Source organism: Pelodiscus sinensis, chromosome 8 (genome assembly GCF_052426305.1).
Source record: "Pelodiscus sinensis isolate ZL-2025 chromosome 8, ASM5242630v1, whole genome shotgun sequence".
Taxonomy (NCBI): domain Eukaryota; kingdom Metazoa; phylum Chordata; order Testudines; family Trionychidae; genus Pelodiscus; species Pelodiscus sinensis.
In genome coordinates this window covers 73115181-73143041 of record NC_143059.1, presented here as the reverse complement: position 1 = coordinate 73143041, position 27861 = coordinate 73115181, and the positions used below count along the sequence as shown (strand labels likewise).

General features: G+C 53.8%; 1 protein-coding gene across 12 annotated transcripts in view; it reads right to left on the bottom strand.

Annotated features, from left to right (window-relative positions):
* Window positions 1-27861, bottom strand: part of BTRC (beta-transducin repeat containing E3 ubiquitin protein ligase) — a 174000-nt gene that overhangs the window by 6006 nt on the left and 140133 nt on the right. For 11 of the 12 annotated variants that reach the window (XM_075935603.2, XM_075935608.2, XM_075935610.2 and 8 more), the window contains 9 exons: window positions 22988-23174; window positions 19767-19863; window positions 18314-18451; window positions 17592-17710; window positions 10699-10948; window positions 9384-9502; window positions 6051-6161; window positions 3344-3422; window positions 841-1034 (listed from right to left, as the gene is read on the bottom strand). In XM_075935603.2, coding sequence (XP_075791718.1) covers window positions 873-1034; window positions 3344-3422; window positions 6051-6161; window positions 9384-9502; window positions 10699-10948; window positions 17592-17710; window positions 18314-18451; window positions 19767-19863; window positions 22988-23174 — 1262 coding nt within the window. In that variant the 3' untranslated portion in view covers window positions 841-872. The remainder of the gene's footprint in view (window positions 1-840; window positions 1035-3343; window positions 3423-6050; window positions 6162-9383; window positions 9503-10698; window positions 10949-17591; window positions 17711-18313; window positions 18452-19766; window positions 19864-22987; window positions 23175-27861) is intronic. The other variant, XM_075935605.2, reaches the window with a different exon arrangement.

Here is a 27861-nt window from a genome sequence, read left to right as displayed (position 1 = left end):
GTGAAGTGGTACTTCCTTTGGTTTGCTCTAAACCTGCTGCCTATAAGGAAAACCTCTTATTTACAGTGCATTCCGAGCAGGTGAAAGGTGCTAGGTTCAGGGCTCTGGTCGGGGTTTATTTTTACACAGAACAGGGAGAACGTGCCCCAGGCTGTGATACACAGCAAACCTGCCGCACCCTCACCAGGAATTCCAACTGCCACCAGGGGCCCCAGATGCAAGAGTGGCAGATACACTAACCGAAGTAGGCAAGCCAAGGCCAGCCTAAGCAGCACCCTCCAACAGCCTCGCTTACAGCGTCAAATCAAATCCAGCTGCACCACTGATCCCCTATAGCAGCCTAGAAGTGGTAACTCCTTGCTGGGAGAAAAGCCGGGGGGATAACACCCCCCCCACACAGGCGAGGCCTGGTCTTAGCAGCCTACAGCCAACGTGGCTGGGGGTTGGGCCCTATTCAGAGAGAATTCTGTACATCAGCGAATTTCCATTTCCCCAGGCTGGACTCGCTCACTTGCCCCTCCCGCACCGGCCAAACCGATTCTCCCGCGTGGCTCACCCTTGGGGAAGCGGAGCGGCCACGCCCCGGGATGCAGGGCAACCGGCATGATTCGGCAGAACCCTCTCGCTGGGCGACAACTGGCCAGGACCAAGCAACAGCTCCTCCACTCACTCGACAGAACACCCCCACCTCCCGCCCGTCTCCCGCCTGATTTAATTGCTGGGGAGGCCGGGGTTGTAAGGGTTGCAGGCGCCACATGCCAGGAGTCCTACAATCAGCCCTGCTCAAAGGTGTCTCCTGGCAGGCTGATGGTTTGCCTCGGCGCCCCCGGCCCGGCTCACCTGTGCACGCGCGCGGTCCAGTGTGGGGCGCTTTATCTGGAGATGTAGGTGTATGTTCTGGACGGGGAGCGAGTCGGTTCAGCCTGGGCAGCTGGGTCGTTCAGGAAGTCCCACATGAGGATCGTGTCGTCGTGTGAGCTGCTGATGATCTGGAACTCGTCAAACTGGAGTCGGAAGACTCTCCCAGAATGCTCCTAGGCAGGGCCAGAGACAGAAGAGGCATCGCTTTACAGACTGCCTGGCGCCGGCAGAGTGTGCGTGTGTGTGTGGGGGGGAGAGGTGGGGGGGTGGGAACATTAACAAGGGCTTGAATGGATTCAGTTTTGGTCAGCCGACCTTCCCTGGCCAACATGGCACAAGCTAAGCCCTCTCCGGGCCTGGGAGCAGAGACCTGGCGCTCGGGGGATGCCAGCCCCGAGTGTTCCCGGGATTAAGGACGTTCCGGTGTATTCAAATAGCCGGGGATGGTGTTTCCAACGACCGAGTGATGCTCCGGGGGGGCGGGGGAAGAGTGGGACCACCGCAGCAGGCGCCGCGCAGAGACCGCAGGAGAGAGGCATCTCGAAAGGCTGCTTTGCAAACCAACTTTCCAGTCCGCGTTTCCTCACTGGGATCCCGCTCCCTAAAGCGCCTCTGGACCCTGCCCCCCCAGCTCACGTGCTCCTGCCAGCAGGGAGTTCTGGTGTCCTTGCTCAGGTTCCTACGTGTCCGCCCCACAGCCCGATTGACAGTGCGGCTATTGCGGGTGCGTGCTCCCCACTGCTGGGAAAGGCAGGTGGCACTGCCCTAGTCCAGTGTTTCTGAAACGTTTTACGATGGAGGAACACCAAACACGTTTTTTTTTTTAAATGAGGAACGCCAAGGACTTTTTGTTGAGAAAAAAAATAGGGTGGGGGGAAAAAAGTTGCCTGCCCCTTTAAGCGTGGCCATTTTGAACTCTGTTCTCCGCGGCCACGGAACAGTTTAAGAAACGCTGCCCTAGTCCAACTAAGCCGGCCTGGTTAGGAGACACACACGGGGCCCCAGCAGCGCCTCTGACCGGCACAGGATCAGCCCTTCACGTACTGGGCTCAGACTCTGCGGGGGGGTGCAGCTCGAACCTCTCTGGTCCGGCAACATCTGTGCTTGAGCCCCTGACCCAGACAGCTGGGCGGCCAGGAGTCGGCCGCGGCAGCCCTGGCAAAGGAGCCTCAGTGGCCCCAGCTGTGGCAGAGGTAGGTCCTGGAGGTGGCCTCCGGCATCTAGCTGTGGCAGCCCTGGGACAGGACCCTGGGCAGTGTCCTGGGGGCAGGGGAGCTCCACTAGGTCTGCGGATGGACCCTGGGAGAGCCCGGAGACCCATCAGCAGAGGGATGGAATTGACCTCCCCGGTCAGGTCCCCAGGGTGCCGGACCCAGGAGTCCGGCCTGTTCGCTCACAGGCCCTGGCCGCTCCTTGGCGTGGCAGGTGACAAGAGGGGTGGGGGCGGGTTGTGCCGTGCTAACGAGTGGGGCTTCCAAGGTCCTGCCTGACGACCTGCCACTGAGCAAGACTCAGGAGCCCGAACCTCGAGGACCGGCCGCGCGGCTTTACAATGCCCGGCGGCTCGCCTGGCTCCCGAAACGAGCTCCCACGTCCTCGCCTCCGGCTTCTCCAAGTGAACCGCAGGCTGGATGCAAACCCTCCCGGAAAGGCACAGCACCAGTGAGGCTGCGTCGGGCCTCTCGCTAACACGTCTCCGCTCTGAGCTCGGGGCCACTCCAGGCCTCGTCTGCCATGAGCGTTTCCCTGACGCTCCAGAGCCACCGCGACTCCTCTGCCGGGCACCGGTGGGAGAGCGCAAAACGGGCATGCAGCCCAGGCCAAGGGCCGGAAGCCAGGGAGCCCGTCAGTGCCACGGTGAGGACGGCTTTGGTCCTGTGCCCCGAGGAGCTGGGGTGTTTCTCTATTAATGGAGGCCAGTCGCTCGGCCCCCACTAGCAACCCTACAATAAACACCCCAGTGAGTGGGTGCAAAGCAGAAACCGTCGCCAGCAGATTTCAGCGATGCACTTAAATCCGTTCTAAGAGGACGAAGCACGTCTGGACCTGCCCTGCCGAAACCCCGGCCCTTCGGCCGCCTCACGGACAGCCAGAGCTCTCTAGCGGGGAGAAGGCGGCTCAGCAAACGGGCCGGTCGCCCAGGTTACGCCGACTCCAGTGGGATCAGTGCCTCTGCCGGTGCCAACTCGCCCGGCGCCACTGCGGTGCAGGGTCTGACGTGGGGATTCGGGAGCCGAGCAGACACGTCCCAGGGTGCCACAGGGCTGCTGTGGAGCTGACTCCGTGGCTGCTGAAGGTCCCACGGCACTGTCTGCATGGCTGTGGTTTGAGCAATCCCAGGCCGTACACGCGGACACATCTGCCAGCCTGCCCCGTGAGGCCTCCTAGCTACCTCGCACCAGCTCACGCACGCCCGGCACACCACAGCCTCGACAGGGCCCGGCCTCCTCCCACCGAACCCCCCCCAACCAAAAGCTCTTACCACGAGGGTCCGCAGACACAGGGTCCCCGCTGGAGCGCGGGGGTCCAGCGCAGCCACGAGATCCCACACTTTAATTTTCCTGGAGAGGAGAGGGGGACAAGAGAACAGTGTGACCGGCTCACCAGCCATTCACGTGCCCCAGCACTGACAGTGACCCCGGCTCCTGGCAAACCCGCCTCTCTGCTCCCACACCTGCCTCCTGTCTTCTCTCTAGGCTCCGGCAGAGAGCGACCTGCAGAAACCCGGCTGGGGACGGTAACCCGACATCTGCTCCCCAGTGGCAAACGGGCCAAAGCCAGGAAGGGGAGGGAGCGCGGCAGCGGGGCTGACAACGTGACATTCTCTAGTCTCTGTGGGACAAGAACTGGGCATTACGTCTCCCCTCCTCCAACTGGGCCACCCACGCCACCGGCTCCTGCAGCGCGGGCAGGCGGGGCTGGCTTCGACAAGGCTCAAACCCTGCAGAGAACAGGACACATCCTCACCACCACAGCCTGGCCGGCCCTGGCACAGGGCCCAGCTTGCTGGAGGCTTGGCGCTGGCGAGGGCACCAGCGACTTAACATTCGACTGCACCAAAATCTGACGTCAGCTTGGCTCCAAAACGGGCTGGGTGGGAGATTTCCCTCCCCTCCCGCCAGGCCCCCAGCCCTCGAGCTCATCACTCGCCCAGCTCCCGGGGACGAGGCAGCGACGGGCTCGCAGGAGGGAGGGTGCTAGCCACAGGATGGGGCAGAACGAAGCGTGGGGAAGCCGCACACCCTCCTTTCGACCAGTCTGCCGGCTTCGGGCTGGAAGCCAGTGGTGTCTACGGGCTCAGAGAGGGACTCCCTGCCCAGGAGACGGAAGCTGACTTCGTGGCATAGGGGACGCGTGATCCAAGTAGCTACACAAGGGCCCCGTAGAGCGTGGAGTCAGGCAAGCCGGGAAGCGGGGTCCCCGCCAGGACCTACCTCTGCCACAGCTGGTTTCTGCAAGGCAAAGCCAGGGCTGGCGCAGAGCAAGCCAGGCAACTGCCCGGTGCCCCATGCCGCGGGGGGCCCGCAAAGCTATGTGGCTGCGGCTTTGGCGTCGGCCCCAGGTGGCAGGATTTCGGCTTTCTGGGCCGCAGGGAATCTGACACTGGCCAGGCTTGGAGGATGCCCTGGAGCGTGGCCCCGCTCAGGGGGCCGGGTTGAGAGCCACTGCTCTCTGCTACTCGGTTACGTGAGGGGAAGGCAGCGGGCTCTGGTGCACCGCGGCCGCGAGAGGCACCTGGCTACTCGACACGACAGGCGCGGATCCTGAGATGTTCCCCCCCATCCCTCCTGCCCCCGCCCACCTTCGCCTGGCTAGGAGCCGTCTGCTTCAGCTGAGCTCTGCCAACAGGTATGTGACTCCTGTTCAAAGCAGGGATGTAAAACCCTGTGTGATTGGCTAACACTGATGGGGGGAGGGTAGGTGAGGGGGTTCCTCCAGCCTGGCCAGAGCTGCCCTTGCCTGCGATGAACGCACCTGGGCCTGGCGGAGACACTGGAGATCTGGTACGCACTCCCCCCCCGGGCAGAGCGCTAGGGATCTGGTACACACCCCCCCCCCGGTCATCGCTAGGGATCTGGTACGCACTCCCCCCCCGGGCAGAGCGCTAGGGATCTGGTACACACTCCCCCCCCCGGTCATCGCTAGGGATCTGGTACACACTCCCCCCCCCGGTCATCGCTAGGGATCTGGTACGCACTCCCCCCCCCCCGGGCAGAGCGCTAGGGATCTGGTACACACTCCCCCCCCGGTCATCGCTAGGGATCTGGTACACACTCCCCCCCCCCCCGGGGAGAGCGCTAGGGATCTGGTACACACTCCTCCCCCGGTCATCGCTAGGGATCTGGTACGCACTCCCCCCCCCCCCGGGCAGAGCGCTAGGGATCTGGTACACACTCCCCCCCCGGTCATCGCTAGGGATCTGGTACGCACTCCCCCCCCCCCCGGGCAGAGCGCTAGGGATCTGGTAGACACTCCCCCCCCGGTCATCGCTAGGGATCTGGTACGCACTCCCCCCCCCCCCCGGGGAGAGCGCTAGGGATCTGGTACACACTCCCCCCCCCGGGCATCGCTAGGGATCTGGTACGCACTCTCCCCCCCCCCCCGGGCAGAGCGCTAGGGATCTGGTACGCACTCCCCCGCCCGGGCAGAGCGCTAGGGATCTGGTAAGCACTCCCCCCGGGAAGAGCGCTAGGGATCTGGTAAGCACTCCCCCCGGGAAGAGCGCTAGGGATCTGGTAAGCACTCCCCCCGGGAAGAGCGCTAGGGATCTGGTACGCACTCCCCCCCGGGCAGAGCGCTAGGGATCTGGTACGCACTCCCCCCCCGGCAGAGCGCTAGGGATCTGGTAAGCACTTCCCCCCCCGGGCAGAGCGCTAGGGATCTGGTACGCACTCCCCCCCCGGCAGAGCGCTAGGGATCTGGTAAGCACTCCCCCCCCCCCCCGCCCCCCAGGCAGAGCGCTAGGGATCTGGTGTCAGAGTCAGGCGTGAGGCGTTCTGCATGGATCTGCCACATGAAAGCGCTGGGAAACACTCACCAGAGAAGACCTGCTCCAGGAGACCGGGGGCACGTTCCCAGCTCTCACCCTTGGCCCACGTGTGAGACGGGCGCACCTGCCCACAGGGCTAGCTGCCCCCAGGGAGGGAAGGAGGGGGGATGCCAGGAGGGGCCCCCAGTAAGCAGCTCACCCATCGTACGCCCCGCTGACTATCCTCTTGTTATCGAAGCGGATGCATCTCACCAGCTCCTCGTGGCCTTCCAGGACGCGCAGGCAGGCCCCGCACTCTATGTCCCACAGCCTGCAAGAGAGGAGGGAGAAGAGGAGCCGGGCCGAGAAGCCGGGCCGCGATGGAATACTCGGCGGTGCCTGTCCCGGCGCCTGGGTGCTGTGCAGAGGAAGAGCACGGCGCGGGCAGGGAAGATACTAAACTCATCAGCCCAGGTGGAGCGTCTTTCCCAAGGACAGTCCTGCCATGTTAGGCTCTCCTGGGGCTGAGGGCAAGGGGCTTGAGGCCTGGCAAAGCGACGACTCCGGATCGCCTGTGCGGCCTCCCCACCTGACCAGCCACAACGCCCCCCCGGCGCGGGCCCTGCCACCCCCGCCCGGGACACACCTGCACTCCGAAACAGGCAGGGGATTGGGGCTTGGCCTTCCCTGGGCAGCTCCCTGCTGGGGCTGACCAGGCGTGGCTCAGGGCTTGGGTAGAGAGATCTCCCCCCGCGGCCGGCCGGCGCGTCAGTGCAGGGCTCAATGGGAAGCTGCGCCGCTAGGCAGTGTGGGGAGACTGCTAATACCAGGCCCCGGAAAGGCATCGGAATCCGGATTTCACGCCAGGACGAGACGGAGATTCTGTGGCTCCCTTCGGGCGCTTGTCCCCCTCCCGGGGCCTTATTGCTAATTTGCATTGGTCAGGCTTGAACTTCCAGCCACTGGTTCTCGTGACGCCTTTAGGTGCCGAAGAAAAGCCCTGTACTCGCCATTACTGTCTCCTGGCGAAGGCACGTCTGCTCCGTGAGCACGTCACCACCTGAGCTTGCTGAGGAGCTGAACAGATTGAGCTCTGAGTGTCTCTCTGGTAGGCACTTGGTGGCTTTCCCTCCGAACTGTACCCGCGTATTCACCCTCCTTTTTCAAATGTGGTCAACACACCCGAGCAGGCAGTTCCACATCAGCCTCACCAACAGCACATGCCTCGCGGCGCAGACACAACCGCTTGAGACTGCTCCAAAGAGGGGGTTATCGTAGAACACTAGGACTGGAAGGGACCTCGCGAGGTCATCGAGTCCAGTCCCCTGCCCTCACGGCAGGACCCAGCACTGTCTAGACCATCCCTGACAGACATTTATCTAACCTGCTCTTAAATATCTCCACAGATGGGGATTCCACAACCTCCCTGGGCAATTTATTCCAGTGTTTAACCACCCTGACAGGCAGGAACTTTTTCCTAATGTCCAACCTAAACCTCCCTTGCTGTGTCAGCAAGGGAGGTTGTGGAATGTCCATCTCTGGAGAAATTTAAGAGCATTAAGTCCATTGCTTCTTGTTCTATCTTCAGAGGCCAGGAAGAACAAGATTTCTCCCTCCTCCTTGTGACACCCTGTTAGATACCTGTAAACCGCTATCCTCTCCCCTCTCAGCCTTTTTTCCAAACTACACAAGCCCAGTTCTTTCAGTCTTCCTTCATAGGTTATATTCTTTAGACCTTTCATCATTCTTGTTGCTCTTCTCTGGACCCTCTCCAGTTTCTCCACATCGTTCTTTAAATGTGGTGCCCAGAACTGGACACAATCCCCCAGCTGAGGCCTAATCAGCGCAGAGCAGAGCGGAAAAAGGACTTCTCATGTCTTGCTCACAACACTCCTGTTAATGTGTGGGTTGCCACGGAGAACTATTTTAAACATAGCGTCTTTTACACTCCGATACCAACTTGCTCCCCACTCTTTGAAATATCTGAAGCAATTACAATTAGTCTGTTTGCCTTTCACGACTCGGGCAGCGTCCCGAGACGACTCTTGCTTCTCAATGGTCAGCACATTGAAAAACAAACCCAAGAATTTACACTTTTCTGTACCTGTTTGACCGACACTCTCGCCTCCGTTCTCCATAGAGTTTGTTTGGAACAATGAAATCATAGAGCCTTTGGGCCCAGGGTAATTGAGTTTTTGGGTTTAAACAGGAGGGGCCGGTTCCTTAGCTAGGAAATCAGGAGAGCTATGGTAATGTCCGTGGCGCTATGTGACTTGCTCCCACTGAAGGGCTGACCTGAAATCATTTTCAGATAGACTCGTATCTCGAAGGAAGACCAACTTTTTTTGCCTAGGACTGTTGTACGCGCTATATGGGAACAGCATATAACACTCGCCCTTTCGAAAACATTTTCTTCGGGATTCTAATGGTTTTTCAGCCTTTCTGACATCCATCTGCAGACGTTACCATGTCACATTTCACATCCTGCTGCCTGCCACTGAAGGCCGACCTTCGGCACTCAAATCAATTAAAATCAAACCGACATCAAGTCATTCTCGTAGATTACTTAGTAAGCTTCCTTCAGCTCTTTCCCTCAAATACCCACCCTCAACCCATGCTTGTGGAAGGCTGGCAGAGTAAATGACTGCGTAAACTTTGCCCCACGCCCTGAGGGCCGCCGAATTTGGGTTCAGCTAAAATTCGCTGCCAACTCATGAAATTTTAGCACAATTTAACTATCGACTAGGGATTTTATTCCGTGTAAGCATAAGAGTGGATGTAGGGAAAGGCTTCTAGCAAACAAGAGCCTCAGTATTCACCGCTCACAACAGAGGGGTGGTAAAACAGGAAAGCAGATTGCTATTGCTTAGACAGTCCATTCCCGAGTTTCAACTGCAGGGCAAAGGCAGGTGAAGGGCAAAAAAGCGGCAGCCCTAGCACCCATGCATACGACCCAACGACTTCCTCTGCTCAGCTACACATTGATTCAAACTGACCGAACAAGGCGCGCGAAGGAGAAAACGTTACATCCCTCTAGCCGGCGGCAGCTGCGTGCTTCACCAAGAACACTGGACTCCCAGCACGAAAGGGGTTAAGTCTCTGAGCTGGCCAGGGAAGTGCACGAGGGAGAAAACGGCACTTCGTGCTCTCAACCAGCAGCTCCAAACCCTGCTAGATGTAGAGTTTGGTGCGAGCCCAGGAGGGTTTCTGCGGAGGATTAAATGCTTCTTATTGCACGTCTGACCCTTTAACTAGACACACAGGCCAAATAAAATATCACAAAGGACATTGCGTAAAGTGGTGCTTGCCAGCTCTTGCACTCACCAAAATTGTCTAACCAACTGACTCGCTGATTAGTACGGCACTCTTGAGAGAGGCAGGCCACAAGGCAATGCAGAAAAATGTCTTTCTATAACCCTCCTCAGTTGCTGCCGGCTTCCCCTCCAGCACAGGTGCAGGAGAAGCGGGCACGGACCATTTCGGTTGCCTGACTCTGGCGTGTCCCGAGGACAAGGCCTTGCGTGAGCCGAGAACCTGGCGGGAGCTGCCTCACCTGATGGTGTTATCTGAAGAGCCGCTCACGACTAGCCTATCTCTGTACTGCAGACAGGCGATGCCGCGCTTGTGGCCGTTCAAGGTGCGCACAAACTCGCAGGTGCTAGTGTTCCAGACCTGAGGTGGGGAGAGCAAACACAGAGGGCATCATTAGTGCGGCGCGGGGCCTGTGTGAGAAATGGCTGCGTCCAGGGTGTTCAAAGTCATCCCACCTTGGAGGTCACAAGTCAAATTCACGACGTCACTGCTGGCGTAGGGGAAAACCACCTTCCCGGTGACGTGTGGCTCCGGCCTTCTGCCACTTGCAGGCTGACTCCTTGTTCTGGAGTGTATTAGGACTTGCGCCCACATTTGACCAAGGCACGTGATGTTTACAAGTGCTTTGGTCAAATCTGAATTGGCTTTCTCCCGAGTTTTAGTATCACCAATTCTGATGTTGTCAGGCATCTGGCAATTCTTCTTCATGAACACAGGATTGGGCCAAAAGAAATCTGACGAGGTTCAACAAAACAAGGGCAGGGTCCTGCACTTGAGATGGAAAATCCCAAGCATTGCTGCAGGCTGGGGACCGACTGGCTAAGCAGCAGTTTGGCAGAAAAGAACCTGGGGACTGCAGTGGATGAGAAGCCGGATATGAGGCTACAAGGATGCCCCGTTGACAAGAAGGCTAATGGCATATTAGGGTGAGTTAGGAGGAGCATTACCAGCAGATCTAGAGAAGTGATTATTCCTCTATTTGGCACGGGTGAGGCCACATCTGGAGTAGTGTGTCCAGTTCTGGGCCCCCCGCTACAGAAAGGATGTGGACACATTGGAGAGGGTCCAGCGGAGGGCAACCAAAATGATTCGGGGGTTGGAGCACATGACCTGCAAGGAGAGGCTGAGGGATTGGGGCTTATTTAGTCTGCAGAAGCGATGAGTGAGGGGGGATTTGAGAGCAGCCTTCGACTTCCTGAAGGGAGGTTCCAAAGAGGCTGGGGGAAGGCTGGTCTCAGTGGGGGCAGATGGCAGAATGAGGAGCAATGGGCTCAAGTCGCAGCGGGGGAGGTCTAGGTTGGACATTAGGAAAAACTATTTCCCTAGGCGGGTGGGGAAGCGCTGGGCTGGGTTCCCTAGGGAGGGGTGGGATCTCCATCCCTAGAGGTGTTTAAGTCCCAGCTGGACACAGCCCTGGCTGGGATGGCTGAGTTGGGGTTGGTCCTGCTTTGGGAGGGGGCTGGACACGGTCACTCCTAGGGTCTCATCCAGCCCTAGGATTTGATGATTCCAACAATGACCAGGGCAGTAAACGAACAGCCTTTGAAATGTCTCACCTTTATGGTCCTGTCACCTGAGGCCGACACAATATACTTGTCATCAAAGTCCACGACGTTGACGGCAGCTCTGTGTCCGACCAGGACCCTCCGCAGGGTGATGTCTGTGGGGGACGCCATGTCCCACACGGCGATGGAGCGGTCTTTGGAACAAGTCACCATCATGCCATTGGCAAAGCGCAGGTGCAGGACGGCCTCGCAGTGGTGAATCAGCGTGTTTAGCATCTCGCCTGTATTGACGTCCCACACCCTGCAATTCACACAGTGTTTCAAACCGACGGGAGGGAGAGAGGGTGACAAATGACACGCGATTGTCCTGCAGGAAAAGAAACATCAGGCCTGTGGCTCTAGGACAAGCAAAGCCCACGGGCTGCCCCTAGATTCTGCTGAATATTCCATTACAAGATACATCATATAAACCAGCTGATGACAAAAATATTAAAGGAGTCCAGCAGCCGAAAAACCCGCAATGCAATTAGCCCCATAAAAACAACACAGCAAAGCGCTTTGTAATTAAGTGACTCTGTAGTGCTGAGGAAAGGTACCAGATTGACTGCCCTGGAGTCTGAAGTCCCCTGCTAGCTCTGCCTGCAGCTCCCTCCATCCCCAAGTTATGGCTTCTACCCAGGTCTGGGGAGACTGCGCGCACGAGGCAAGTTCAGCCCCCCACGGGCCCATTCTTTGCCCTTTCTGCTGGGATTGCCAACCGGGGGGACAATTTTCTGCAGCCGCAGAAGACCAGAGCGTGCTTTCTCTTTGTAAGCAAATCTAAAAGAATCATTACAAAAATTACCCTATTAGGTTAGATCAGGTTCTAAGAGCAGCAAATTATTTACCCTGAACATACACCAGGGATGCTAAAACGTTTCCGGAATTTGTTGACACGGCACACATGAAGAGAGCGTTTTTATGTCAGCGGAGGTACGGTCTATTACGCACAAAGGGTAAGTCGCCGCTAAAAGACGCAGGTACATGCTCAACTCCGAGGCGGTGCATCAGGGCTACTGAAGTTTCAAAACACAGCTCCTTTTGGTGCATTGTTTGCAAAGTTCTTTACCTTCAGGCATAATTCCTTCCAGCAGCTTCCTGCAGCACGTCACACCCTGACCGCCAGCGACACCAAACTCCCGCAGCATAATGGCTGTATTATCAAAGAGCAAATTGAATCCCTCCGCCTCTAACGAAGCTTGCAATTAAACACGGCAGGGATGTGCGGGGAGAGGACGGGCGCTCAGGCTTATGAAATGCCGACAGTTGGTTCATCAGTGACATTAACAATGCCCATTCTGTGCTGTGCGCGCGCGCCCACCATGCCACTTGGATGCAGCGACTCGCAGTCCTAAGACCCCGGAGTTTCTGAGGTGTGCCTGCCACCGGCCGTTAGCCCCTCCGAAAGCACAGCTCTTCCAGGAGGCTCTGGGGGCCCTGTTTGGGTTACAGGGCAAGCGGCTCTGAGGATGCCGAATAATTCCTCTGGGACGCTGGCAGGGCAGGTGCAGAGGTCCCCGTGTTTCAGCTGAACGCTGCCACACATGGCTGGAATCAGGCTGGCTCACCCACGTGCTCCTGTTTTTAAACCGGGATTAGAGTTGGGGATGCTTGTGAGTGGCTGCCGGCACTGTAAGGCAGGGCTCGAGTGGCACTGGGAGTCTCTGGGACCGTGTCAGCCAGACAGGAGAGAGACAGGAGCTAGTGCTAAGCGCTGATCTCCCACCCAAGGGGCAGCGTCCTGCCCGCAGGGAAAGTCCATCGACAGCTGATGGGCTTGGTGGGACCACAGAGGACAAAAAGGTTTGTTCCCCGTTCTCCGCAGGGGAGACGAGCCATGCCCCCAGACTCCTCCCATTAGCTGAGCCTGCACTCAGAGCACGTGGCGAGGAAGGAAACGAAACCCCCTAACAAGAAGGAGCCGGATCTCCGCGCTGCTTGGACCCTGGGCATCACCAAGAGGTCTCCTGACCAGCCTGGGCTAGCCCTTCCGGGCATACAGAACTTGCCGACCATGGACACTCCTCATGTTTTGTGATTTCCAGGGATGCTAGACAGCGTGTAATTGAAGAGTTGTGTAACCAAATGACATTGTAGCAGTTACATGAATATTCGATAGTTCCCGGGGGTGGGGCCGGCAGCCAGAGTGCTCCTGACCCCTTGCCACCTGCACTGCTGCCTAGATATCCGAGGCAGCAGCACAGGGTGGCAAGTGGGAACCAGTCCGTGTGGGGAGTCAGTTTAAAAACCAGCTTCCCACACAGACCGGCTCCACTGTGCAGCAGCACGGGGTGGCAGCAGCCTGTCTGTGGGGAGCACAGACCCCCCCAGACAGGGGCTGTTCCTGCTATGCGGCAGCCTCCTCCCCATACTACTGCTTCTGATAGAGGCAGCAGCATGGGGGAGGGAGGAACAGGCAGCACCACAGAGCTGATGCTGGGGGGAACCAGCTTTTAAGCTGACTTCCTCCCCCCGCCGCCCCAGCACTGGCTCCTGCCTGCCCCATACCCCTGCAGGTACTGGTTTCCTCCTGCTCCCATCATCCACTGCGCTGCTGCCTATCAGAGGTAGCAGTGCGGGGGTGGGAGGGCAGGTGGATCCAGTGCTCATGGTGAGCTGGCTTTTAAGTGGCTCCCCCCCCCACTTCTGATACAGTGGCAATGGGGGGGGGGGAGGGGAAATGCATGTAGTTGACAAGATTAATCAATAAGCCCAGGTTTATGGGTTAACCGTGTAGTCAACTACACACTGACATCCCTACTAACTTGTGCATCTATATTTAACCTGCTTTAATCTTGTAAATAACTGGTTTCCTTTTCCTACATAATCCAGCTGTAGATAGTTTATTATCTGATTGGCTACCAGTGTAGTCTGAGGGTGTGAGGTGCAAGGTGCCACTGACCAGGGTAAGTGACCGACCCTTTGGGACTGAGAGGTACTCAAATATTTCTATGATTTGTGGCGAAAATCAAAAGTAGGCTCAGTTGGGCAGTGAATTGGATCAGAGCACCCAAGAGGACTGTCTGTGATGCCATATTTAGGCTGTTATAGTGTTATAGAGAAGACTAAGAGGGATATGATCGAGGTCTATAAAATCATGACAGGTGTGGAGAATACAGAAAAATTATTTACTTGCTTCCATAACATAAGAACTAGGGTACGTCTACACTAGCCCCCTAGTTCGAACTACGGAGGGTAATGAGGGCGACCGAAATTGCTAATGAAGTGTGGGATTTAAATATCCCGCGCTTGATTAGCATATTCCCGGCCGGTCGCCATTTTGGAAACTGACTAGCCCGAAGTAACTGCCCGTGTCTACACGCAGCAGAGAAGCGGGATTCTGAGATAAAACCCTTAGTTCGAATTAACTGTTAAAGCTCATTCCACAAGGAGTACCAGTTAATTCGAACTAAGGAGTTTATCTCAGAATCCCACTTCTCTGCCGCGTGTAGACACGGGCAGTTACTTCGGGCTAGTCAGTTTCCAAAATGGCGACCGGACAGGAATATGCTAATCAAGCACGAGATATCTAAATTCCACACTTCATTAGCAATTCGGTCACCCTCATTAGCCTCCCTAGTTCGAACTAACTAGGGGGCTAGTATAGACGTACCCCTACGGGTCACCACATGAAATGAATAGGTAGCAGGTTTAAAACAAACAAAAGCAAGTTTTTCTTCATGCAATGCACAGTCAACCTGTGGAACTCCTTGCCAGAGGATGTTGTGAAGACCAGGATTTTAACAGGATTAAAAAAATAACTAGATAGATTCACGGAGGTTAGGCCCATCAGTGGCTATTAGCCAGGATGGGTAGGAATGGTGCCACTGGCCTCTGTCTCTCTGGAGGTCGGTGACAGGAGAGGGGTCACGTGATGATTATCTTTTCCATCAGAAGCGCAACATTCCCATCAGTGCATAAAGGTACAGAAACCACACGCCTTCCCACTGCACTGAGGCACAGGCAGGTCTGGTGCGCTCATCGCTGCCTTATCTGAGCCTCCGCTAGAGCCAGGCATCGGTATTACACAGCCCTCCGAGGAAAATCACGTCCTCCCGCCGGAGGACAGCAGCAGAGATCGGAAAAATGCCAGGAAGAGCAAGGCAGCAGGCATATTTTTCAGGGGAGGCCGTTCTCTTGCAGCCCCTGGGGAGCCAGGGGGTGGGTGTGGGGGGTGTGTGTGGGGGTGTGTATATGTGTACCTTCACTGCCACCCATACACAGCCTGTGCTTTGTTATAAAGCGCACACCTGAGTGGCAGGGGACAGCAGCTACGCACCAGGGCTCAAATGATTCTAAAGCCTCCGACCCAAATGCCGGACGTTGAGCTACTGGCACACATCCGGCTGGTCGAGTCGCTGCCCCCACGCCTGTCACAGGGAGAGACCAGGAAGTAGTTCTGCGGAGCCATTGGTTCCAGAAAGGCCCCATTACCAAATCAGCAGCAGGCGGAAAAGGCTGCTAGCCTGCGCAGGAGTTGGAGAGCTGGGGACTTACCTAGGCGGTGGGGCCCTGAGAGGACGCGCAGAAGAAATGTGCAAGTCTCATAGACTCATAGACTTTAAGGTGAGAAGGGACCATTATGATCATCTAGTCTGACCCCCTGCACAGTGCAGGCCACAGAATCTCACCCACCCCTCCCAGAATAATCCTCTCACCTATAGCTCAGATATTGAAGCCTTCAAATACTTTGAAGACCCCAAGATGCAGAGAATCCTCCAGCTGTGACCTGTGCCCCATGCTACAGAGGAAGGCAAAAAACCTCCAGGGCCTCTGCCAATCTACCCTGGAGGAAAATTCCTTCCCAACCCCAAATATGGCGATCAGCTAAACCCTGAGCATGTGGGCAAGACTCACCAGCCAGACACCCAGAAAGTTCTCTCTAGTAACTCCTATCATCCCTCCATTGCCCTATTTACTTCTGATAATGAAAGGTCAATTAGTTACCAAGATCATGTTATCTCATCAAACCATCCCCTTCATAAACCCATCTAGTTTAATCTTGAAGCCAGATAGATCTTTTGCCCCCACGGCTTCCCTTGGAAGGCCGTTCCAGAACCTCACTCCTCTAATGGTTAGAAACCTTCGTCTAATCTCAAGTCTAAACTTCCTACTAGCCAGCTTATATCCATTTGTTCTTGTGTCCACATTGGTATTAAGCTTAAATAATTCCTCTCCCTCCCTGGTATTTATCCCTCTAATATATTTAAAGAGTTCAATCATGTCCCCCCTCAGCCTTCTTTTGGTTAAGGTAAACAAGCCAAGCTCCTTGAGTCTCCTTTCATAAGACAGGTTTTCCATTCCTCGGATCATCCTAGTGGCCCTTCTTTGTACCTGTTCCAGTTTGAATTCATCCTTCTTAAACATGAGAGACCAGAACTGCACCCAGTATTCCAAATGGGGTCTCACCAATGCCTTGTATAATGGCACTAACACCTCCTTATCCCTACTGGAAATACCTCGCCTAATACATCCTAAGACCGTATTAGCCTTTTTCACGGCCATGTCACAATGGCGGCTCATAGTCATTCTATAATCAACCAGGACTGCGAGGTCCTTCTCCTCCTCCGTTACTTCCAACTGATGTGTCCCCAGCTTATAACTAATCCCTAAATGCAGAACCTTACACTTCTCACTATTACATTTCATCCTATTGCTATCACTCCAATTTACAAGATCATCCAGATCTTCCTGTATGATATCCCGATCTTTCTGAATTGGAAATAGCTCCCAACTTTGTGTCATCCGCAAAGTCCATGGGCACAGCCTGCTCGAGGGGGCCCGTGGGTAAAAGCGGTCCAGCCTGGCCCCTCTGGGGTCGGTGCCCACATCTCTAGGGGGAATGGAGTATTCCAGGCAGGCTGCAGCGTGGCTGACTCCCCAAGGACTGAGAAGTAGAGCCTAACAGATCTGCCTTTTCCTGTCTCCTCCGAGGTGAGCGTAATGCTGCTCCACCCAATCCCAGCCCTGGTTTCCCAATAAGACAGCGGCATGAATTCTGCCTTCATGCAAATGACTCCCAGCGCCGTGAGTCCATCTGCGTCCAAGATGCAGGGGTTGCATTTTAGGTCACCTGCTTATGCCTGGTGGCTTCCAAATGACGTTAGATGACAACAGAGAGGAGCCTGCAGCTACGGGAACAGGAGCATGAGTCCAAATGCTGTAGGAAAGGCAAGAGCCGTAGAGCTGGCCTGCCCCCAACAGGCTGCCTGGAGCTGCACAGTTCATTCTCGGGCAGAAAGAGGGGACCCTCCTACCCATGCTCCCCGACACAGCTCCTCCCCTCTTCCCCAGTTTCCCTCCCCAATCCTGCTGGTGAGTCACTAGCGCATGGGCTGAACATGCACAGATCTTTTATTTCATGCCATGAAACCACCAGTTTTGCTCATTAGGTCCCCTGGGCCACGCCTAGCGGCCTACCCGGCTGGAGAACAGATTCGGACTTGAACAGCCCAGCCTTGCAGTGTGGGTTTGGCCCTGGGCGATGAGAGCGAGGTCACAGCGTGGTAACAAACCATGGAGTTGAAATTTACTGAAGCCACACAAGGAATTCAGCCACGTGTCTTGTGCTACATTTAATGGAAGAGGAGGGGGTAGGACCTCCGTCTGGCTTTGAAAACCTAACCAAGGTCTTTACAAATCACTGCACCCCAGGGGGATGTACAAACTCTTAATACAAACATTACAAAAGGCCCCCATCCATCTTGGAAATCTTCAGCCCTTTTTTTCTTTTCCATTCCCCTGTGGGAGGCAGCATGATTTGAGTGGGAAACGGATGTTTACATGAGTAGGGCATCTCGCTGGAAAGGTCTGGGAACGCCTCAGTGAAGGAGGTTGCACAGAGAACAATTTAAAAAACTCTTGTCAGCGCCGAGGGGGCAAAGCTCAGATTGGGAAGTACGTACCGGACGGTGGAATCAGAAGATCCAGTAATGATCACCCGCTCGTCATACTGTAGGCACAAGACGGAACCCGTGTGTCCAGTCAGAATTCGCTTGCATTCCAATGTATTCTTATCCCAGATCTAGGGGCAAACAGTGGCCAAGAGTCTGGTCAGGACACTGTTCGTCTCTATATAAATGGTGCACATTGCTGGGTTGGCGGGATGGGTTTTATTACAGACTGTTTGCGGCCTGAGCTTCCTGAGTAGCACACAATGCACTTCGGTATTCCACAGGCGCTCTGGCGCAATATAAAACATTCTTAATATCTCTGGTTTTAATATGAATACAGGCTCTCCACTTCTCATCAGGGAGCAGGGTAGCCTGTAATTACGGGAGGACCAATAACACTGTGAGCAAAGTCCATTCTGTAAGGAAGCAAAGCGTTTCTTGCCAGGTGGGACAGATTTCGATGCTTTGCTGGGGGAAGGGAGGACCAAAGAAAAACACTCCGGGCTAGGGCAACGTTTCTGAACCCTTTTGACACCACGGACCGGCTTGCTGCCTTCTGAAATTCTGTCAGGGAGATCGCAGGAGCCGGGGCCCTTCCACAGACTAGTCGCTGAGAGCCCCCGGGGTCAGACACCTTCTAAAAACCTCTCCTCCCACAGGGAAACAAGGGCTCCACTACTGTTTAGACAGCCTGCTTTCTACACCCTAGCGTAGCCTCCTGGGGGACATCTCACCTTGATAGTGTTGTCTCGCAGGCCACTTACTATCTTCTGGTCGTCGTACTGTAAACAATAAACCCCTTTGCTCGTTTCACTCCGGCAGTGGATCCGCTGTAAGCTGTGCCTGCCACACCGCCAGTTGGATTCTATTGTCTTGGGGAAAGGAGCAGAGAAGAGAGAGAAGCAAAAATAAAACAATTAGAGAGAGTCCTGGTCCGCTTCCCAGCCAGGAGGCTCATTAGATGCTACAGTGGTCTCCCAAAGGAAGCGGCAGCAGGAGCGCTATTGCGAGAGCCATTTGTAATGACGGAATACGGGAGAAAGTTGTTGCTCTGGCCATGCTGGGGATGGACAAGCAGACTTAAAAGTTTTTTTCCGGGTCTCACTTTTGTGGACCCTTCAACCAGAGGCAGCTCAGTGACTAAAGGGGAGGGAGATGTGGTCTCCAACTAGATCCAGCTAGAGGGGGACAGGGCCCCTGTCAGAGCGGCTGATCGCTGCTCCTGTAATTAAGAGCTCAATCCCAGACAGGAGTTGGTACCTTGGGCAGAACCATTCACGGGGCAGCGGTGTCGTGTGTGTGACGCCCTTCTGGAGGACGTCCAGGGCTGTCCTCTCCAGCAATGCTCGGGTCTCCCTGATTCAGCTCGGGCACCTCACCGCACTCCCTCACGAGGCCTCATTATTTTGCACATAAAGAGCCGGGAGGGGCCTGGACACTGACCAGCTGCTGCTATGACACTGTGAACTTTTGTGTCAATTCACCCGAATCTGCTGCCTGAAGGGAGGTTCCAAAGAGGCTGGCGAGAGGCTGTTCTCAGTAGTGACGAATGGCAGAACAAGGAGCAATGGTCGCAAGTTACAGTGGGGGAGGTCCAGGTCGGATATTAGGACAAGCTATTTCCCTGGGAGGGTGGGGAGGCGCTGGGCTGGGTTCCCTAGGATGAGGGTGGAATCTCCATCCCTAGAGGTGTTTAAGTCCCGGCTTGACAAAGCCCTGGCTGGGCTGATTGAGTTGGGGTTGGTCCTGCTTTGGGCAGGGGGCTGGACTCGATGACTCTTCCAGCTCTAGGATTCTATGAAATACTCTTGACGGCACCTGCCATGTACATTTAGGAAAGGAGTCACGAATCCCCACAATCTTTAGGTGATAACTCCAAAACCTGTGAATTTGGGGCAGACCACATAGACTATATATGGAGATATACCATCTCCTAAAACTGGAAGGGTCATCGAGTCCAGCCCCCTGCACATACGGCAGGACCAAGTACCATCCCTGACAGATTTGCCCCAGATCTCTAGATGACCCCCTCAAGGATTGAACTCACAACCCTGGGATTAGCAGGCCAATGCTCAAACCAATGAGCTATTTCTCCATGTGCCAAACTGCTCCGCTGACCTTTTCACAGCTCAGAACGTTTAAAAAAAAAAAAAAAAAGATCACACAAGGAAGCATTTTGTTTCTTACCTCTATATCCTGGATAATTTTTGGATAAAGTGCTCTATAGAAGGAGTTGGGTGGGGCATTCCCATCAGGCGGCTTATTTTTAAATAGATACTGTCCCCTGGAACACAAAGAAACATTCCCAGTTCAACGCAGTCCATGTTTCAGCAGTGTTGAGCAAAGGTTTCTAGGCACTTACTATTGGAGGAGCATGTGGAGGAGACGGAGGAGCATGTGGGTTTGGTGTGCTCGATAAGCTGGGAAATTCCTAGCACCGTGCGACCCGCACTATGACCATACTGTACTCGCAGGCATGTAGGGAACTGCAAATGTGGTACGCACAAAGGGTACGAGTCACTGAGGCCTAGTAGGAAAGTAATTGTGGTTCCTACATCCCCTGGCTTGGGTAGTGTCTGTGTGTGTCACTTTTAAAAGCCAGGGATCAAACCTTCACAATCGCCAAACTGGGGGGGAGGGTCTGCAGGGAAGGCCAGCAAAGGGAGAAACTAAGGAAAGCAGCGCCCCTCTTCAAGTAAGTTACGTGCTCAAGGCTTGAAAGCTGCGTTAGCAGGAGTGACATCTGCTGCGGCACATGGACATTTTACGGCTGCTGCTAGATTTTGGGAAGCAACATTTCATTAGCGGCTCCTTCCTCATTTCAACACAGATTTGGAATACTCATATCCCAAGCTGGATTTTTGCTTCAAAAAAAATCCAGTTAACGGCAATCACGTCCTGCTGTGTAAAGAACTTTAATTCCTCATCCTGAAGTTAAGAAGTCACCAAACACGGTGTGGAAGCTAGTAAACCCCACCATGGGCGTACTAACTGCTGCTTTGCCTGGCAACGTGCCTTGCAAAGTGGAGATAGGCACAAATGCCTCGGAGTGTAATCCTGGCATCGGAGGCATGGCGTTTACATCGGGCCAGCTCTCCGCTCCTCCCTTCCCCTAGCCCATTACAGCATAATTAATTGTTCCAAATCGCCATGTGCCTTGCTCGCCTGTCCCTTCCTCACAGTACACCTTGACAGCCTGCACCTCGGCTAGACGTAGCATGAACAATGCAGCAAGAAGCTACAAAAATCATCTGAAGCTTTTAGTTTACAAGGACAACAACAAAGCATAGTACTGAACAAGCAGGTGAAAGACACATGAGGGGATCCCCACAGAGTTGAAGTCCCTAGGAAATCAGTTAAAACTGGGGCAGAGTTGATTTCAGCTGCGTATTTAGGAGTGGGCAGGCTTTTAGAGTAAGCTGTCTCAGGCATTAGCTGCACTGAAATAAGGGGTTTTGTTCCCATTCTCGCTATCCCGGATGCGAGCACATACATACACGCAGGCAGGCGACTGTGCGTACAGGGCTGAGTCACTGCAAAGAGAAGTTGGTCCAGTGTTTGCACACAGAGTTCTTTTAGGAGAGTCAAGATTAAGCACAAGTGCAATGTTTTTAAGATCTCTGGGGCCAGCTCCTGCAATTCTATCTGGGCATGATTCCTACAGAATCAGTTGTGATTGAGCTAAAGAAGTGCTGGGCATTTTCACTGCATCCCTGGTGAGCTCCCATGCAAGAGTTTCTCTTTCCATGCCCCTGGCCAACGGGATACTACATGGGTGCCCCAAACACAGAGCGTGAGGCACATGGAACGGCGTATTCTCTCTTTATAGGACTGTAGCGTATAAGGAACTCAATCAACTCAAGGTCTTGAAGCCTATAAAAAGCCTGTGTATTTTGCTCAGTGTCCAGATTTTACATTTTTTGTACAGTAAATTTTCTCTAAATGTCTGTGCCAATCCATGTGACCCAGCTCATCTCTGGCAAATGGTCGGCGTGGCCCTTTGTGTGGCAGAGTCTGGGCTCCCCGGTTGTAAGATACCAGGAAGCAAGTGCTGAAATCAAGTGGCCCATGCACTGGGTTCAGTGAGGAGCTACAAGCAAACACCAGCAGTCATCTGTCATTACGAACTGTCCATCTATGGACGCTCAAAGCACCAATTCCAAGTTACCAAGTGCCATCCGGCAGATCCCTCAGCTAAATCAGACACTGCCTGCCTTTCGGGTTAACCCCCCTCGCCGTCAGAAGGGATTCTCTCTGAGAACACATGCTTGGATAAGTCCATCCTCCGGCAAACTTAAACAAGGCACAGTGCGATCCTGGGGAGCATGATGATGGGGGTGGGGAGGGCGGAACAAGTGAGTATTGCTGACCTTCAGGATGGAAAATTGCATTTTAGATTCGTTTATAAACATGAAACATCCACATGATCAGCAACGAGCAATGTAAACTTTTAAATCTAGAATGAAATACCAGACTGGAGATAATCGTGAGGTTTCGCTAACATTTCCCCTCGTGTCTGCAGCTAAGACTCACAGAGAGGGAGCACTGAACACGTCTGAGAATCACTACACTCCTGGAAGCAGATTTGCATAGTGTTCACAGGACAGTTCATAATAATGATTTACTTGTCTTGATAAGCAGAGACAAACAGGGCGACAAAATTAACTTCAAAACACAAAAGAATCTTTGCTTGCAACTTTGTATCTTTTTTTCTTTTTAATAGCAACTAAACTGCCTAAGCTGTCACTTTTATCTTGTTTATGAAATATTCATACCCAGCTTTTTTGCAGCCAACATCCTAGGGACACCCTTGGAAAAGAAAATTATGTATTAAAGGGCTTCCCCTAGAGAGGGAAAGTTCTAATGAAGTGTTAACAGAGCAGCTTCAAACTCAAGTGAGACCCTGGTAAGGCTATTCCAGCTGATTATTAACTAATCTATCTGCATTTCTAGCGTCCCCTGCTCTCCGCGGTACCTACCCTCAAGCTTCCAGTTTGAGGATTGCAAAGATGCAGCGAAAAGTCAGTCTGCTGAGGAAACCAGAACCACCAGGCAACACTATTTCATGCCATGTGCTCCAGCTCCCAACCCTAAAAACACCGCTCTGCTCTGAAGTGCTAGGAGCGTCTTGGCCTTCTTAGGTGGCTGCAGCTCCGTAACATGGAACGGGACGAGGGGCTGGCTGTACCGATTCAAACTGTCGTTGCCGAGGTACCGGAGCGCGCTTGAGACGGGCATGGGAAAGCATGCCACAACCGGCTGTAAGACCCAAACGGGCCAAGCCTTGAATCATGCTGTAAACGAGTGTCAAGTCAGAGACAACCGAGGCAGACTCCAAACGTGGCATCATTGCCCACGCCGCCCACTGTCCTAGAGGGGTAAGAAAGCTGAATTTGCAATTCCCTCACCAGCCTCTCCTCTCTGCCAGCCCTCTCCACAGCAAGTCGGTCCTGACCATTCGCTCAATAAGCTTCTTCCACAGCATGCCGTCGGACGTCACCCGGTACCACTCCTTACACACCAGCTCGGCAGCACATAGCGATTTGGCATCCAGGTACGACAGTATGTTCTCAGCAATGTGATCCAGCCCCCGAGCTGGGAAAAAGAAGAGGAGCATTAGTCATCAGGGCACCTAAGACAGGCTAGACAGCGTCCCTTGTCTATTATGGAGATGCCATCTCTGCATTATAAATGTTCATCCAGTCTTCTGTATGGAGAGTGGGACCAAATGAACATAAGAACATAAGAACGGCCGTACTGGGTCAGACCAAAGGTCCTTCTAGCCCAGTATCCTGTCTGCCGACAGTGGCCAGCACCAGATGCCCCAGAGAGGGTGGACTGAAGACAATGCTCAAGCGATTTGTCTCCTGCCATCCCTCTCCAGCCTCTGACAGACAGAGGCCAAGGACACCATTTTATCCCCTGGCTAATAGCCTTTTATGGCCCTAACCTCCATGAAATTATCTAGCTTCTCTTTAAACTCTATTATAGTCCTAGCCTATATAACTCTTATAACTCTATTATAGTCCTAGCCAATGCATGGAAGAATATTTGCTGCTAAGTTCAGGAACTAACAGCGTTTTCCCAACTTGTTTGAGAGAAAAGGCAACAAGACATTAAAAAGAATAAAGGATCCAGGAAGTCATTCCAATCTATTTCGATGGGTTTTAGCACTAGGGGGATATTCTATGGATGGCATTTCCCACTCAGCGATGCAGCCCCCAAAATATCTCTATATTAGGACCATTTCTCATCTTGCTGCTACAGCTGTTCTCGTGTTCCAACGGCTCAAAAGCTGTTTTTGCTAAAGTAGTGGCTTTTAAACATAATGAAGAAAAAAAAAATATTCCCAATGTGTACCCTGAAGGGCAGTGCTACCTTTAGATACCGGGGGGGGGGGGGGGGGGGAGAGAATATGTAGTAGACACAGTCTAGGGAAAGAGTGAGGCAGGTTTGCAGGTATCATTTATTTCAGCAGGTGGAAGAAAGCGTACACGGACGTGGTGTCATTTGCAAACATCTTCCCGTGTGACCCGCAGAAGGGTTGCTTTGTATTTCAAACGCACTGCAGTCCAATGCAAGACAACTGACTCCAAAATACAAGGGCACTGGACCACGAGTCTGGTTAACACCCCAGTGAGATTATATTAGGATAAAATGTTGGAATCCAGTGGGGGACTCACCCGGCATTGTTTGAAGTGGATGGGTTTGCCCATTACAATTCTCTACCACCCACTCAAACCTAATCTGCACAGCGCCCGCAGAGGAATAAGAGGCCTATAAAATAACCTGGTTGCGCTAATAAAGCTTCTCTTGGCTGCTGTTCGAATTCACAAGTGAGACCGCAGCAGTGCAAGGGCATTACGTGTCCCAGGTCACACTTCCGAGGGGCCACAGAAGCGGTAGCCCAGAGGAGTCTGCCTCCCGCCCCCCCCCCAGAGCAAGCATGCCAGATCGGTATTACATGCAACTCCCCTCCCCTCCCTAATGAAATCCACCCACATCTGGCGCGGGAGTCAATACCGCTTTTCTTACTCTCATTACAGCGGCCTCTGAAACTGAGCCCCATTTGTGGCAGCACAGAATAGGAAGCAGGAAATGAATTGTGACTGGTTGAGTCACACGTCCGTACTTAAGCAGATGGGCAGCCTGGCATGTATCAGCTGATTCTTATCAGCATTCACGGGACACTATCTGTTCTTGCCACAAGTTAAAAGATCTCAAAATTGGCATGAAAATGATCTAACACAGCATGGCTCCTGACTCCTTCCCTGCTGCCGAATGCAACCGTGTAAAATCCAGCCACATGCAGAGACACTTTGGACCTGACCCTCCGCTGCCCAGCGCCTCCTCTTAGTTCCTCCCTGCAAGAGCGAGCCTGCAGAGGACGACCTGGGTGGTGGTGAAAGAGGCCCGCCCATGTCAACGTCCATGCAGCATTTGGGCGCTATACTGCAGCAGCAACCCACCCGGGCTCCCGACAGTCCAGGTTCAGTTCATACACACGGGCATTACACAGAGTTGTACAAACTCGGCTTGTGAAAGCAGCCAGATCGGCCGGTCTGGCGGCTGATGTCCTCTGTTTAGCAACTGAGCAGGTGGAGCATGGGAAGCCTTTCCCCCGGCCACCTTAGGCATGTGCCACAAAGCTCTCCCAGTGGGGAAAGAGGATGTCAGTTTGCTTTCCCACCCCTGAAGTCTCCATTGACACCTCAGCCACAATCATGGACACCGTGTCCACCCCTGGAGTCAACTGTGGACGTGGCAGACCTTGACATTAGCAGAGCTTTTGCCAAGATCTCCCAAATATTCTTGCCAGCAAGCTAAGGAAGTATGGATTGGAGAAATGGATGGTAAGATGGATAGGAAGCTGGCTAGACTGTCAGGCCCAATGGGTGGTGATCAACGGTTCAATGTCAGGTTGGCGGTCGGTTTCTAGCAGAGTGCCTCAACGATCAGTTCTAGGGCCGGTTTTGTACAACGCCTTTATTAATGACCTGGAGGAGGGGATGGATTGCATCCTCAGCAAGTTTGCAGATGACACTAAGCTAGGAGGAGAGGTAGATACGCTGGAGGACAGGGATAGGGTCCAGAGTGACCTAGACAGATTAGAGGATTGGGCTAAAAGAAATCGGACTAGGTTCAACAAGGACAAGTGTAGAGATCTGCACTTTGGACAGAAGAGTCCCAAGCGTTGTTACAGGCTGGGGACCGACTGGCTAAGCAGCAGTTCTGCAGAAAAGGACCTGGGGATCGCAGTGGATGAGAACTTGGATCCCCTTTTGACTCCTGTCCTTGTAGCCAAGCAGGCTAATGGCATATTAGGGAGCATTAGGAGGAGCACTGCCAGCAGATCCAGAGAAGCCCTTTATTTGGCACAGGTGAGTCCACATCTGGAGTACTGTGTCCAGTTCTGGGCCCTCCACTACAGAAAGGATGTGGATTCATTGGAGAGGGTCCAGCGCAGGGCAACCAAAAAGATGAGAAGGCTGGAGCACATGACCTATGAGGAGAGGCTGAGGGATTTGGGTTTGCTTAGTCTGCAACAGAGAAGAGTGAGGGCGGATTTGATAACAGCCTTCAGCTCCCTGAAGGGAGGTTCCAAAGAGGATGGAGAGAGGCTGTTCTCAGTGGGGGCAGGTGGCAGAATGAGGAGCAATGGGCTCAAGTCGCAGTGGGGGAGGTCTAGATTGGCTATTAGGAAAAACTTTTTCCCTAGGAGGGTGGGGAAGCGCTGGGCTGGGTTCCCTAGGGAGGGGGTGGAAGCTCCATCCCTAGAGGTGTGTAAGTCCTGGCTGGACAAAGCCCTGGCTGGGTTGATTGAGTCGGGGTCGGTCCTGCTCTGGGCGGGGGGGGGGGCTGGACTTGATGACTCCTGAGAGCTCTGCCCGCCCTGGGACTCTAAAATGATGATTTTCAGGTGAATATTCTGAGTTCCATCGGAATTCTGCACGAGGCAAGGGGAAGGAGAAAGGACAGCAAGAAACGGGCCTACACTGTAGAAGTTCGGTTTGCCGATTCCTAACCAGTCCTCACCAATTATCCCTCTCATTGGCCCCCTGCCTCACAGGCCCCAAATGGAGCCATCGTTAGTTGGTGTTTAATGGGCATTGCTGTGATACATGGTATTTTCATCCAGGACAGGAAAAGCCCTTTTATCTGGCACTTGGGAACTGGCACACTCAGTAAACCAGCATTTCTGTCCTGCACAGAAAGTCCAATTTATAGGATGGTTGGTGGAGGGCCGGCAGCAGGCTGAGGAGTGGGAGGGGCATGCCGTGGGAGGGAGTTTGGGTGGTGCTGTGGGTGTGGGGAGGTGTTCAGGCTCCGCTGTTGCTGGCGGAGGCACAGCAGGCACACTGCCTCTGTTCCCCACCCCGAGCACTGACGCCACGGCTCCCAGCCGATTGGCCAGGAACAGTAGCCAACGGGAGCTGCAGGGGGCGGTGCTAACAGACAGAAGCGATGTGCCTGCTTGCAGCAGAGCCATCTGGCCATGGCTCTACCAGCAACAGCCGAGACAGGGAGCTGCTTGTAAGGGTCAGCGGAGGTGAGCACCCACCCTCTGTCTGGCACCCAGAGCCAGTCCTTCACCCTCAACATCCTCCCACGCACTTCCCCTATACTCTCCTTCCTCTTCATTACCTGCTGGCATTTTTACTTTACCATCCCCTCCCACCTCCTCCCAGCACGCCGGTTAAAAAAGTTTTCAGTGTAGTCAGTCCAGTTCAAATAACTTAGACCATTCTCAGAAGCGAGAAAATTGGCCACTGTCAGAGAAGACTGCCATCATATAACCCGCCCCGCCTCCGCCTGCCTCTGCTACAAATGAAATCTATTTTAACATGAGGCATGGTTACAAATCCAATTTTATAATTTGCTTCCAAGAAAAAGCATAATTCATTTATAGTATAAATTTTAGGGCATTTTTTCTTTAGGGAAGCTACTTAAAAATGGACATGTTCCTACACCAAAACTTATAGTAAATTAACATGAATTACGTTAGATGTCTACTCTTTCACATCAAGTTATCTTTCAATAAAGTACTGGTTTTACAGTATAGTCCTAAGCAGAAAAGTTTTGTTTCCCTGAAGTTGAAAGAATCTTTTGCTTACTACAGACACAAAAACCCAAGGCAAAAAAATTCACGTTCCCTCCCAAAAAGAACATATATTCTCTAAACAATCAGGAAATTCCAAGTTGTGACTTCACTTTTTCAAAATCTGAACAAAACTACACTAATACATTCATAGTAAAAAATTACTCAAACAACCTTAACTCT